The 15,717-nt window shown below is 46.1% G+C and overlaps 1 protein-coding gene across 1 annotated transcript in view; it reads right to left on the bottom strand.

The window, feature by feature from the left end:
• LOC135385586 (connectin-like) overlaps positions 1 to 15,717 on the bottom strand; it is a 135,968-nt gene that overhangs the window by 41,408 nt on the left and 78,843 nt on the right. Inside the window, exon 2 of the mRNA XM_064614992.1 lies at positions 12,516 to 13,504. Within this exon, the coding sequence (XP_064471062.1) occupies positions 12,516 to 13,504 (989 nt within the window). The remainder of the gene's footprint in view (positions 1 to 12,515; positions 13,505 to 15,717) is intronic.

Raw genomic sequence — 15,717 nt, forward strand, 5'->3', positions numbered from 1 at the left:
AGTTTTTAATCTTTTCAATTTTTAGGAGATACAGGGATTGTAAGCCATGTTTTAAACTGATGTTTTAACATTTGTCCAATGCATTTATTAAACAACATTCATTTTTAACTGGTTGCACCCAAACCAATGTTCTGATGTATTATTGCCTTTGTTGTCGATGCACCATAAAAATTGGAATAATCATCAATACAGGTTACTTCACAGCTGCCTCGACATACTCAAGAAATGGGTGCAGAACCTGCGTAATGCCCACAAACTTTGACTACCACAGCACCTCCAGAAAGTAAAAGCATATGTGTCGATCACATGGGATTTTTAAAGGCATTCACAGTATATAATACCTTGTATGAACTGTTGTAGATCTAAACAGCCTCTACAGTACGCTCTCAGAAATTAAAACATGTCAGGGAACTGTGATAATTGTTTCAGTTAATAGGCATGCACATATATGCTATAAGAAGAAATGTATTTATTGAGGATGCATTTCTCTGGTACTGATGTTGTTTACATCTACCGTTAATCACATTAAATTTAAAATTCAGCATATATGAGAAAATATCAGGAGGGAAGTTGCTATTCTTTGCTCATTCCAACCTAAAATTGAGTGCTACAAATTTAGAGAGTGTACCTGTCCATTGTCATCCCTAAAATATATGTTGTCAATGTAGGAAGGTCACAAAACAATAAATGTAGTCTTTTGCGACCTCCCTGCACGTTCATTGTATCCTGAAATGCATAAGTGCAAGAAATAAATGTTGAACTTGAAAAATGTATACTCTCTTTACTCATCATCAGTGATCTTCTTTACAAAGGCATATCGTGTTAGACTTTTTTGTTTACGCTTCACAGACACGATACACGAGGTCCAAAATGACAAAAGCACAACTGTTTCAAGCTCCCAATCGTTCTGTTGCAATTTGCAGACCATACGAGTGTAGTGCAAGAGTGCCCTTGCACATCAAAGGGTAAGATGGGAGTCACAGTTAATTAAAGTGGTTCCTATGAGAGACTTCGATGCTGAAGAAAATTGTGCAAATTGCGGAAAGTGCCATAGAAGATCTCCAAAAAGCGTGTCTGGTCTCAAAACGGCGCCCCTTTTAGATGACGATGATACTGATTGGTGTTTCAGATGTGGAGCTGCATTTTTTGTAACGTGCTCCACATAACAGGCATGACAAAGCCAGTGCTGGATGGACATTCAGTTTGGCACAACCGCGCCTGCAAATATGCAGAACAAATGAAGGAAGCAACAAACAAACATAGAAGGGCTGTACTTAAAAAAGAGATAAGTCCTGTGTCTCAAGGAGGTGTTACCACTTTCTAAGTAACTTAGTTGGTTAAGCTTACATCACTACCTGATTAACTGTCCTAACGAGTGTGATCTAATTGCGTGAAGTAATTTTTTGGGATGCTTCGGTGTGTCCATATTTGCGAGGCATGGCACCCATGTCGTTCACTAAAAGACTCTTTCTGCGGCGATGCTTGATATAAATCATACTAAACGCATACATGGCTAAAACAATGGCTGAGCCGGCGTTCACACGGGGCAACTTTTCCCAGCAACTCAAACCGACGTCTTTTGAGCAATTTGAGTCTACAGAACGATATCTTTCTGTCATGCGAGTAAAACTTTTCCCGGACCGTTCGTGACGGAACAATTTTTGTCCAGAACGCAGCACAGGATATTATATACATGGTTGTTGTTAATCTCACATCGTTTCTTATTGAAATATTGGCTGGGAAACGTGCTGTAGTACAATTCCCAGCGCTGCACTGCAGTGACGGTCTAGTTTCGGAATACAAAACATAACGTAATTAAGAATCGAACGGCAGGACACCTGTGAAACGCTGTTAGGATACATAAGTATACTGGCACCTTACAAAATCGCGTGACGACAAACAATGATCAACGCCTGTAGCGCAATAAATACTAACAATCTCTGTTGCCTCCCATTGTTTCCAATGGGCAGACACAGCGTTTTAGGGCCCACCAACATGGCGGCCCGAATGCGTGCCTCTCTCCCACGAGCCCCTCTCCCATACGCGATCCAGCCTTTATACATAGAGATCAGTGGTGTCACCGGGACTGCACCATGCTGTGGCACGCGTGTGCACGCGCAGCATGGACTAAGAACACCGATACACGAGCTGAAACGACGTTGTAGCTTCGTAACGGAATCTAAGTTTTAAGTTTTGATAACAAGTACGAAATTAACATAGCGTGTAACGTAATTTGCAGTAAACTTGTTTTTGCACTTTAGTGCCCCTTTAATGTTTTGTCTGTAACGGGGAATTCACATCCAGACGCAAACCCCAGTGCTGCTTTTATGTGGTTTCTTTCGTGTCAACGTAACAAACATAGTAGAAAGCCACTGTAATCTGGAATTCAGCGTCGCACAGAAATTAAGAACCCCTTTGCAAGCAAACGAAACTGCTTGTATTGTTGTGTCTGTCAACAGACCAGGCATATGGTATCATGAGGTACCAGGAAGGGAGACAGAAAAGGGCCTATCTTGCGTCGTGAACAATAGTTGAAGAATGTAGAAGGTTGGGTCAAGGTCCACATGGTAAAAGTAACAACAAAAATATAAAACACTGAAGCTTTCCTTTAAAGGGACCGAAAAGTGAAAAATAACCCCCATATTTTTGCCCACTGTCGTGCACAACGTCATTGCTTGATAAGACACAGAAAGCATTACTTCTCAATTCGGCATATTTTTTACGTATAAATATTTTGAAGATTGCCGGAACATGGACGGTGCTGCCAACAAACGGCGAAAAAGAGAAACTTGGGTTTCTGTGGTTTCCGGTCCAGGGATTGGTCAATCCTTACCACGTGAGAGCTAATTTTATAGAGAACAAAGTTGACGCATAGGATCTTACAGCTAAACGACATTTTAAAAATGACGCTCACTTCCATAGTTTCTACGTTAATAAAGCATTGAGCTACTTCGCCGCTACGGGCTACGATCCACCGCGCCATCTGCAAGGCCGTCTGTGTTATCGCGTTTATTGTTTACGTCGTGGGTGGTCATGTTGGTCGCGCGAAATAGTAAGTGGAAGTAGATGACATGTTCGTGGCTGCTGTGTCACGTATTCAGGATACCTACATATGCCTGGTGTAGTTTTGGTGTTCGGGGGTGCAAAAATCATGTTCGTTCATCTTCGTTTTCTGCCACAAGAGGAGAGAGCGCGAGAACGAATGGGGTTCGAAACACTCGGCTATTAGATGCAGCAGTCGTGGCGTGTGTGCTGAGCTTATCTTGCTGCCGATGACTACGAAGAAGATGCCGTAGACGACGAATTGCGAGGGCGTCCGAAGCAAACTGCCGTTCAGTAGCCAGTGATTTTGCTTCACCAAGGTGACGAGTTCAACACAACTCTTTAGGTATGTACAGGCGTCACACATGTATAAATTATAATATAACGATGACGTATTCCATTTAACTTATGTTATCCTACTTGTCCCGTACTCAATATTGTCAACATCAACAAATTTAATTTTAGGGGCCTTCCAGTGTTGAAGTGGCGCCAGACTACTACGTGTTGTGTGATCCAGGCACTCAAGTTGACATGACAGATAGAGCTGAAAGCAGGTATGCAAAGTCCAGATATGGAAGCAGTAGATCTGTTAGGTGTTGCAGACTTTGTGACATTTATGGAGTCTTTGGACAGGTGCAGAACATTAGTACGACGTCAACAGTAGGAGAAGAAACCGATGAGAACTGCTAGCTTGTTTGAATGGTAGAAAAATACTTCCTGTGTGAAGAGCTGTGTATGACTAAGGAACGCTAATTACTTTTCTAGAGATGCATCCTCTACACTTGAATGACCATTGAAACAGTGAAAGTTCATTGTCTTTTAAGCCCCACTTCTGGAATTGTTCAGTGTGTGTCACTGTTGCAGTGAGCCATGCAAGGCATTTCACACATGGACACCTGCACGACGAAAAAACAGCGCTTGTTGCGGATGGAAATTTCACAAAGCAGTCCATGTTCACGGCACAGTGAGCTACTGCTGAGGACGAATATGACTTCGATTAATCTCTGGACGAGGAATCTTCTGCTGCGAAGAACACACTTTCCAGCACGCTAACGCACGAACCACAGTTCTGTGTGAGCGACAGTTCTCGGATGCGGAATTACAACGCACTCATGTTCAAGAGGCTCGACATTCCCGACGTAGAAATTGGTCACAAATGCCCATGCCATTTTCGTTTTTGCCTGATTAGCGCCCGGAAGTGCGCGTATTATGCGTCCTCGACAGATGGCGCGGGGTGATGCAATTGTTGACAGACTGCCCGGTTTCCTACTAGGTCCCTGGACATGCAATTATGGAAAATTCGATTACAGAAAAACTACAGCGATTTCAGCGGAGTTCTTTGATATTTGAACTTTTGAAGGTTCAAGCTTTTCGCTGAACATAAAGTTTCGATAGGTTTATATTCACTTTTCGGTCCCTTTAATTGTTACAAGCTTTCATGCAGTGGACTACATTTCATCAGGCACCTGACGAAATGCAGTCCACTGCATGAAAGTTTGTAACCATTAAAGGAAAGCTTCAGTGTTTTATGTTTTTGTTGTCGTGAAAAATATTTAGAAGGCCGACAACTGTGGTAATAGCCAGAGTCTTCCGCAGAGTGGGAACTTATTGTTTCAATTACTCAAAGAATATCGTAGTCAATCTCTAACGAATCGGACTTTGCATATGGACACACTCTAAAAAGACCGCCTATAAAATGGAGCTTTGCTGAAAGGAATGATAAATAACCAATGCCCCCAAGGTACAAATACGGGCTTCAAAGCCCTTGTACCGTCTTCAATATCAGTGTTATAAAAGTGCGCGGAACAAAAAGAAAGGCATGTTTTCTGTGGCAGCCCAGTAAGTACGTCAAGTGCTCCTTACTGTAGTATTGAGCAACTTGCCGGGAAACTTTGCCACGAATAAATATAATCGCAACACAACCAACCCGCGTCACGTCAGACCTACTGTTGTATTTCCCACGCTATTTCATCAGTGCATTTCGTGCTGCCGTGCCAAGCACTAGTGCATTACGAAAATCCTTCTAAGTCAGGCTACGGCATCCGAAACCGATTCCAATTCGCGATAGTCTGCCAAAAGAGTCTCATCTATCAAAAGAGGGTGAATCCAATTCCCAGACTCAGGATAGAGAGGAGCCGGTTTGCCGCTTCCAATGTTCCATGAGGAGTGGATTGGAGAAACGAGGCGCACGAAGTCAGCTGAAAGCGAGAGCTTATTGCTCATTTCGCCCGTCAATCTCAACTTTGTGAGCAAGGAAGCAATGCAGGATTGACTGGACATCGCTTTGCAGTGCACAAAAGCAAAGGAGCATGCAACGTCGTCTCTCGACGGCTCGTGTTCATTGTAAGCCGTTTCCTTGTTTCGAACAACATGAATTCTGCATCATGTCTTGTGTACCAGGCATAAATATGCTGTAAACAGTCACGTAACCAAGCCTTCACTAGAGGCATGAGTTTGTGCAAATAACGGTAATAACACACACAGTTATGTGACTATTGAGATTTGAGAGAAAAGCTTTACTTGTCTCCACTATGTCTGCACCAACGTTTTTGTGCGGTTATGTCACACGAACGGATTGCGTGACTTTCGTGAAAAACGCGCTCCCTAGCGGCAAGCACAAAGCTTGGATGATGATGATGATGACGACGATTTAGTAAACAAAATGTGGGGACAGAGCTTGGACTTAGAGATTATTTGGAGGAGACATCGGAGAGGCGTGCGTGGCCAACCAGAGATGTAGAACCAGGAAAGCTTTAATCACGAGGACTACCCGTTCAGGCCCGTCTTCAGGTCCAAAATTGTCCGTGGTGCGAATGACGAGATCACATTGCTCTCGTCGTCTTCCCCTCCACTATCCTCACCTTGAAGAGTTCTGGAACTAACCTATATCGCTGACACGGTAGTACTTGCGAAACCGCGATCGTGGCCGAAGCTTGTACCCCTGTATTGCGTTTGGAAGTGGTGAGGATCGATAGCAGCCGGTCGTCAAAGCTGGTGGATGATATTGGGTCGTCAGTAATGGTGTGGCACTGATGTTCGCTGGACGCCATGGATGCTGACGAATAATCCGCAACATTAGCATTTTCCGGAGACATCGAAGGAGGCACACACCAGGGAGGAAGGCAACTCAGGAGCAGCCATTTCGGCCGTTTCGCTCAAGTCAAAACAGTTATTACTTCCTGTCCATGCACCAAGTGATACTTGCTTTTACAACGTTTGTTGCTCGCTCGCGCTGCTCTCCGTGTTTTTATGCTTTTCCGAAGTCATTTACTGTTAAAGTGTGAGCACCGTCGCGGAAACAACCTTATGGTAACTTCCTCCTGCCCCGGCTGCGGCTCTCGTTCAACGGAAAGCACCTCTGTCACGGCACGGCAATAACGTTTCATTCAGAAGTACGTACTTGATCGGCTGTTTTGGGCCCCTGCGTGTGTTGGAATCATCTTGAATCGTTCGTTTGCGATCTAGCGCTATGCCGCAGATTCATTTGATTTCCTCCGTTGTTGTAAAAGTTTGATTAATGGTATTCTTTACCACTCGAGCAAGAAACACAAACGGAGTCACCGCTGCCACAAGTGATGTTTCTTGTCCTGGGTACTGGTCCTGCAGACCGTGACTGGTATTGTAATAGAAAAGTAAACCTCCGAACACACAGAAATAAAACGCTACACGCGCGCGTTCATCACAATGCTGATAACTGAACGGTAAGACAATCACAACTGGGCGGTTCCACGCGAAACGATCCAAGGCCCTGCTCGGCTCTCACAAAACCATCACAAATTTTTCCGTTTTTTTTTTCCCCAGTTCCTAATAGTGCGAAACGACATACCACGAAACGTTTCTTCCCATATCTCAGGTGGCGGGTGCTAGAAACGCGGGACGGTCGAAGCGCTGGCGGAAAACCGTGCCTGGCGTGAACGGCAGCTGCGGCTCATACAAAGCACCTAGAAGTGTGCGGTTTGTTTTGCATATAGATGAAACCGTGCTCTACACAGTGTCCAAATCCCAGTTATTACGCTGTAATTCGTGCTGGTGTCCACAGGTCGAAAGTTTGGCAACATTCCTCCTATTTCGCGATTTTTTTTTTTTTTTTGTGGAAAATCGAACGATTAGATTTTATATAATATCTTTTTTTGTTCCAAGGTCTCATGGAATACTTCAACAGGAAAAATCTCAAGACACGTAAGTTTCGTAGTGATTGCGGGAAAAATCGGAAAAATATGCGCATTTTCCAGAATTTGCCACAATCGAGCGTAAAACACGAAATGGAAAGGTCAGAAGCGACGTCTGAAACCAACGTACTTTTATAGAACGAGCTTTCCTGTACAACATATTAAAAAATCTCGAGGGTCCTCTTCCGTTTAAAAAAAAAAATCTCTTTTTCTTCTTTTTTTCTTTTTGTAGTAGGAGGTATTACGGCATCAGTGACCTACGTTGCGTATATTCGGTGGGGTGTTCTATCTTTGTTTCTTGGGCTCCTGTTTCAATTCCTTCCAATTTTTTCTGGTCTGGTTGGGTTTCAATGCGCAAGCAATATCCTGCGGCACAGACTTTTGCGAGGTTACCACAGTCTTTTCTTCTGTAGCATAACGCACGTACGTATTGCAATCCTGGGTAGTTAAGTTTATGGCCTTGTTTCCGGTGTGCACGGTGCCGGCTAAAGCCCTGCGCGGATGAGCTTTTTGACATCCGCATCCGACCCGCACAACACATCCGCATCCGCCCTACAAAATCCGCTTCTGCCACGAGACGCAGAGATGGTTTCTCTGGGCGCGATATATCTAGCCAATTTTCCATCAAATAAACTTGATTTCCCGTCGGCACAAAACAGCACAGACAAAAGAAAAAAAGGATAACAAAAACTGCTGTTACCGAGCTTCGTCCTCACTGGCGACTTCCACTCTCCTGTTCTGCCAGTGAAAATAGCGGAGTGGCATAGCTTTTGTAGCGAGGGCAGGTACTAGCGTCCATGATGCCACCAAAGGATACACGAGAGCAAGCACAGATTTAGCTGCCACGAAAGAATACACGGCACCAAGCACAGCAACACATTTTGCAACAAAGGGTGTAGGTAGGGTTTATTGCGAGTGGAACGCAAGATCTGCGCCGAAAGCGCACATCGACTCGAGACGCCAAAGGTCTCCTTTCCGAGTCGCGCGAGCGGATCCCGTTCACCTTGTAATCGGTGTTCGGTGCCTAGTGCGAAGAAAATTGGTGGTGCCGTCTCGCGGTTTATATGCATCCGATCAGCCGCCGATCTGCTCCATTAACAACCGCATCAGATCCGCTCCTGATCCGACGCCACCGCATCCGATCCGCAGATCAGAAGAAGCGTCCGTGTTTCACCCGAACCCGCACGTTTTCTGCTGATATCCGCGGATATCCGCTTCCATTCGCAGATAGTGCAGGGCTTTAGCCGGCATCGTGCACACTGGAAACAAGCCCATAAACTTAACCACCCAGGATTGCAGGTTAGGCCCCATATCCTCCAAATGCCCATTTCCACCGACGACCCAAATCAACCAAAAGCTCATTTCATCCCAAAAAATGTTCGGTTGTGCTGGGCACGCGGGTGGCCGTGACCCATATCCCCCAAATGCTCTTTTCATCCGAGCGCCCAGAACCACCGAAAGCGGGATACATGAAAGGACACGCTTGCCCCGTTTAACAGGAAGAGGAGGAAGGGTGAGCGGTTCTTGGGCGTGCGAGAATCCAATGTACTTCCCGCAACTGACTCAGAAGTGAAGTTTGCCAACGAAAGGTATTATTGTTGTCGATCGCGTTCAAGAAGTGATCCGATCCTAACAGAGAGATATTTTTCATGTGGGTGACTGGGGTCGAGGCATTGTGTAGGTCATCATAGTGGAAAGCGAATAGTAACGAAGCGCCCACGGCACAGGTCCCGATAGAGGTTACAGAAAGGACCTCCTCCTTTACTTTTCTGCATTCTGTTAATACAGTTCAGAGGTTCAGAAAACACGTTATTAGCCGGCTGAAACAACGCCTAGAAAAAGCTTGCAAGCAGTATGAATGCATGAAACAAAGATATCGTCTGAACTGTCAATCTCCTCAAAAGGCGCTTGAGGTTTGTGTGTTTTCCGCCGTCCCACTATATGTTCCAGTCACAGAACATACCATTCTCTCCATGTTCTCTTACCGTGCCTCATGACGCGGACCTCCATGACCCTCTCTGACCCTCTCTGGTGAGTTGCAGGAAGTACAGCTAGAAGCAGAGTTAGCTGGAACGCCACTTCGACCACCGAACAACACGGCCTAGCGCTTGGATATTCCTAGGTCGGCTCCCGAGCTAGATCACGTGAGCGTTCACGTGGCAGACATGAGTATCCCAGAATGCATTGCGAAGGCTGGTACGCCCGTCCCAATGGGAAACGGTCTGAAGGGCCGCTCCTGTGTTTCCTTGTTCCATGGCACACACCCATCCTCGTTGTCGACGAGTGATTCTAGTGGAGACCCAGAAGGAGCCTGTCGAGTCGGGAGCTTCTAATATTGCAATGTGCGGGTATAGTATAGGACTGTTGGGCACAGCACACACGACGAGAACCTTGTCCTGGTGAGTTTCTACAGTGTGATTGTCTATCGAATTGCGTAAGAAATCCATAAAAATATAAAAGAATATTCAGGTTTATCTAATTGCGTCGTCCGCTACTAATAAGAACTACTTTATCTTGGTGATGATTCGGCTGTTTCACCACCACGGGCAATATTCTATCCCATTACTCGGTGAAAATATAATGATGAGGTTGACAGGGAGGACCGAAGTTCTAAATTGTGCAAAATGTTAGTAGAGAATTTAAGGCGGAAGCGTTGGCTGTCTGGATTTGACCCTGAACCAAGTAATACTGTCAAAGTAAGAGGACACGAGAAAGGCTAATATACACACATTGGAAGTGTGGTCCTGAAAGGTTGGTACTGCGGGCAATGGATAGGATCTTTCCCAGATTTTAGAAGACACCGCAGTGTGTCCCATTTATATATGTGTATGTGGCATCTTGGAGAGTCTACTCCTCGAAATATGTAACGCCACTGAGCAGTGAAAACGACATTGAGTGGCGTCCGATGAATTAGAGCAGCATCCTCACAAGGGGAATTTCTATTCTTGCAAGCATCGATGTGGAAGGAGCGTCAGTTGCCCGAACCAGCGGTGCGATTAAGCGTCAAAGAATGGAACGACAGCAACCTCTCAGCACAGTACAATATTCGTCCGTCTGCTAGAGGGGATACCCGTTTCTGCGGCGCTGTCAGCTTGCTCATTCCCCACGACGACACAGTGACCCGGAACCCACTGAAGAACTGCCCAGTATCCAGCTTCGTACACATGGCGGTCAGCCATGAAGACGTACGTCAGCAGGGGGTGAGGAAGACCTCGTATGTGTGTTTTTAATGGCCCGTAGCGCATGCTTCTAGTTCGTGTACGGTGTCCATACCCAGAGAATAAGATCAACTATGCATTGCAGAAATTGGGGAATAGCATAAAGCCCAGCATCTGTTTGATCAGGTTTCGTTCTTAAGACGTCGTCCTTACACAACGCCTTCAAATGGCTTTATGACTGCCAATGCAGACAGGCGGCTTCTCGAAGTCCCATCAATGCACACCGCTACAGAAGAGGATACTTTATCTTTTACAGTAGAAAAAAAAAAGTCTCAATGGATGTGTATATGTTTCCCCTCACATCCATTCCGGAGTGGAGTGACGCTGACATTGAGCGGCCTGCCTGCCGTAAGGGCGGCAAGTGGATTTGGGAGACTCATCAAAATGTGTGGTACTCGTAGATACCACGGGACCTCGGGCGGTGTTACGCACTTTGTTACGAAGCCAGTGAGACTCCAGTGTGTCGTCTGCGCAAGTCGATAAAAATCACTTGCGAGCGATATTGAATTTCCTTGAAGAGCTGGTGGCGACAATGGTGTGCACGCAGGCGGAGGAAGTGCTGAGCTGTTTCTTTTTGCACGTTAGGCCTCAATAGGGTCTTCTCCAGCTTTTAGCAGAACTGCCTTCACTTGCTCATTCTTTGAACCCGAAGGCAATGATGATGTTCTATGAGTACATGGCAAGTCTTTAGGATTTAAAACTTAAGTTTAAGGATTTCCAGAATGAAGCATTAATTTTCGAGGGACGTCGCATGAGTTCTCGCCTTGACACAGAAGAGTTCGGGCGTAGCAACGAAACTTTATAGAACATACGCACCCTTCAAGATTTGTGCAACATTAAATGATGTATGCACGCTACAATACTTTCGTGTGGCGACCGCAGAGCTAAAATAGAGGACTTTTAGGAGTATCGGTCATGGAATATCTCTCTCGGAAGAGCCTAATTCCAGTAAGCATCCACCAGGATACGGTAGCGACGTTGGCGAAGGATATTCCACTCTATAGATCAGAGACTCTCCGCTGCTGACCACGGCCTGCAGACGCCGTCCCTCCCGCCCCCCTGATTGGACTAGTCCGCGTCAAAGGGCGCTCACTGATTGGGCTTGTCTGAGTGACGTTTTCTCCGATTTCCAGAGAGGAAATTCCAGCATACTCTCAACATCCGCCGTCTGATCTTGCCAAGTATTATATCAAATTACGCAGAAACTATTCCACTAATTCGCGTAGGATTTTCGGAGTAGTTGCCCGTGATGAACGAAGAGAAAAACGGAGCTGTAGTTTCGAAATCGATCGGGGCGGATGCGACAGTTCGTTTAAAGCAATGGCATAAATATACGTTGGTTTGACGAAATCAGTGAACATTCTGAAGGTCTTTTCTTCCTTCGTATGTTTCGGATCATTCCTGTCGGTGAAGGCTGGCATACGCATGGCCCTCCACTCCACTCCACTCCAAGAGGTTAGAGGAAGGCTCCCGGCCAACACATTCCGACCATTTCCAACAGCGATTGCCAACAACAGATAAGGGGACGTTAAGGAAATGGGACCTACAGCTCGGGAGAGATGCGAGGAGGGAAGGGAGAGACGCGAAAGGAGGGCTACGGCACCCGGCACAGTACGGCGCGCCATAAAGTTGTTTCACATCGCCACTGCAGCTTCCCATACTTAAGCTCATTGGTTATTTGCTACTATAACGCCCCGTCTCCCTGTAATGCAAATGTCCTATTAATGTACCCCTATCTGCCAGAGGTAGAGCGCGTTGCCCACCTGAGCTCAAGTGACTAAATTGGCATCCCCTCTCTGGTGATCTAATTAATGGCTACCACGAGACATCAAATCCCTGTTAGCGGAAGTAACAGAGTAGCATGGTCATCAAGGCGAAAAGTACCCTGGGATGTTGCCGCGCAGTCACGGAATTCCTCCTACAGATTTCTTATCACGGAAATGAAGAGATTGGTATGACGAGGGTAATAACTGACAAAGAAAAAAAGAAAAAAGAAAGAAAGAAACGTTGGTTGGTGCCAAGAATCATAAACTGCAGTGAGTATATCTCTCACTGACGCAAGCGATAATCACGAATTGTGTCTTACCCTTAAGCTGCAAGTCGAAGCCTTCCCTATTGATCTGCGTCAAATCCTGAATTGTCCTCCACGTGAGCGTTTGAAGCTGGTTTTCCGAGAAATCGATCAAGATCAGGTTCGGGGCACCTACAAACATGTGTGCCGGAAGGATACGCAGTCTGTTGTTAGCCAGGTAAATAATTCTTAGCTGGGGCAACTTGTGAAACGCCAAGGGATCCACTTCGGATATGTCGTTATTCTTGAGATCCAACTCTTGAAGGTAAGGCATCTCGCTGAACACGTACGCCACCAACTGCTTAACTTTATTTCTGAAAAGATCTATCCTCGTCAAACGGTGAAGACCGCTGAAAGTGTTAGCAGTGAGCTCTTCGATAGCGTTATCCGCCAGCGCTAACTCTGTTAAGTTGTGCAAAGATTTGAACGCGTAGTCTTCGATTCTCTTGATTTGATTTCTGTCCAGGAAAAGGAAGCTCAAGCTTGGCAACTCGTGCAGAACGTCACTTCTGATGGTATCCAGTTTGTTGTCTCCGAGCTCCAGTTTCTTGAGCTTGGGAAGGTTCGAGAACGAATTCTTCTCCGTATCCGTGATATCGTTCGAATCCAGTGACAGCACCACCAACTTGGGCAAGTCGAAAAACGTGTTGGAGCGTATCGTGCCTAAAGTACCTTGAGATATCTTGTAGTGTTCAAGCGTGTCCCTGTTATATCGCAGGGGGGCGTCGGGAACGAAGTTGAGCTGTTGCTGTCTACGAAACGAACTGAACGCTACGTACGTAAGAGATTCCTCTCCAATAAAAGCCTTAAAGACAGAGTCGTCATTATTGGTCTCTCTCGTTATAAAGCAGTTCGCTCTATTTGTGCGGATACCGTCTTCCTGTTCGCAAGTACAGTAGATAGACTGCTCCAGGAGGTTACACAGTTGAAGCCCAGTGCTGTCGTGTGCAGCCGCTTGTAGAATATAGGCCAGGAGGACAACGATGAAGATGTGGGTCTGGACCCTGCAAGGATAATTGCATAATTCATTATGTCTGAGTGAGGGAAACAGTAAGGATGTGCGTGTCGTAATCTTAAGACAGAAACGAACACAAAGCGAATAGTATGCGATTCAAATAGCTCGAATTATGCAGCATATATAGACGCCATATATCTCACTTATAGCCGTTTTTGGGCTTACGAGTGCAGCCTCGGAACTATTCGATTATATTCGTTTTGGAAGAGAGATCGCTTCGATTCAAAATTCGAACATAGAAATCCACATTCCAATCGACATTCCAGTCGAACACACAACATTCGATTCGGTGTTCGAATATAATATTCGCACAGCACTACAAAATATTCCTTGAACTGAGTCGTGGCACTCCTGTTATTGGTACAACATCGTATTGGCACTGGTAACACACCTCGGATCACAGCCACGACGGAAAGAGATAGGCACCTATCACCACACTCAAAATTCTATTATATGATAATGCAGTCAAGCTGAGATTATTTTTATTTATTTGTTTATTTTGCAAATGAGTCATAAAATTACACTTCCATACACACACAAAACAAAAAAAGAAAAGAAACACAGGTGACTAGTGGGCTGAGACGCACCTCCCTACTTCTGGACTTCTTAATCACTCACACTGGACTGTGTACGGTGCACTCTCATTGGTCAGGGGTAACTATAGTTAGAGCTGAGCGCAGGTGCGGGCATACCCGCGGGTATCCCCCGGTTACCCGCACATCGTCACGATTTGCGGTTAGGAATTTGCGATCCTGCGGGTAGCGGGTAAAATGCGGGTGTACCCGCATTGCGTCCGCGGGTCCATCCCCCATTACCCGCAATCCATGCCCAACTAAGTGATCCCTCTCTGTCACACGCGAGCTCAGCAATGCCCTATGTTGTTGGCCTTATAAATCCATGTGCCAGACTGCGGCAGGCAAGTGCTGGCGGGCGAGTTCGATTATTAATGCAGACATACATGGCTCTTTGTTCAATTGTAGTTTTATTGGCATACGACTGAAGCCATCCGAGACACATAGCCAACACTCAGAATTTCCATTCTTTCAAAATAGGAACAGCGGTAAAGTGAACGAGGGGACGAGTGGACGTTCAATAACGAACAGAAGGAACGCATCCACTGATTTGGGGTAAGGCTGGTGTATTGTGCCCATCGTCATCTTCACCACCCAGAGGGTGAACAAGAAAACTGGGGTTCGAGCTGGCGGTCGAGCGCGTGTATACCGCTCACTTCCCCCTGCGGGTCCCAATTCAGGTATACCGATAGCACTGCGGGTGCGGGTCGCGCAGATTAAATTCTTGCGTGTACGGATGCGGGTGCGGGTCACACACGCGCGGGTACTGTGCGGGTGCGGGTCCAAGTTTGCTTACCCGCACTCACCTCTAACTATAGTTACTCCTCACCAATGAGTGAGCGACATTTATTGACAACAGGCGCTCGAAGATCAACACGATCCTACCCACCGATTTGTCAAAGAAAATGCAGCAACGTCTTCAGGAGCGTCGACTGGAAGAGGGGAAAGTGGGGCGGAAGCCGCCCGTGATTACTGGCCGCGGGCTCGCCCCCTTTTCATTGATGGAGATTGGGCAGGGCGTCTGATATTCAGACGTACAAGGTAGTTATTACAGGCTTTACATTATTACAGGTATACTTGCATAAATTGATGAACCTGAGGAAAACCAGGTCTTGACCCTGAATGAATATACCCTATAGGCCCTATAGGCTCCGTGCGCTAGTGTTGCGAGGGGGCAACGACAGCGCCTCAAGTCACCCAAGCGGTGAAGAGGTACGAAACTGTACTGAAGGCGAATCCGCTCTCGCCTTGCTGCCGCATGCAGCTGCTGCTGATTTTTTTCGAGTTTTGCAATGACCAGTACGTTTCGGGTATACCCCAAATTCGCATGGCTCATATTGCTGCGTCTTAGCAGCTCCGAGAACCAAGGGAAGTATGAGGTTTTATCGTTTCCCTGCACGGCTGCAGACAACGCTGGATACAAGTCATTTGGCGCGACAACGAAGTATGATATCTCCTGCAAATACTACTCATTTGATACCTGCGTCCTGTTTCACATGCACTGAAGTATGGTACCGCAATTGTTGCGGTGAATCACCTCATCCTATAATCATTCATGTAGTTGTTGTTGTCCTGTTTCACAGTAAATGTGAACGTCTTCATTTCTGCATTCTACATATCATTTATTTTA

The sequence above is a fragment of the Ornithodoros turicata genome, chromosome 2 (genome assembly GCF_037126465.1).
Source record: "Ornithodoros turicata isolate Travis chromosome 2, ASM3712646v1, whole genome shotgun sequence".
In the NCBI taxonomy this organism is placed as follows: domain Eukaryota; kingdom Metazoa; phylum Arthropoda; class Arachnida; order Ixodida; family Argasidae; genus Ornithodoros; species Ornithodoros turicata.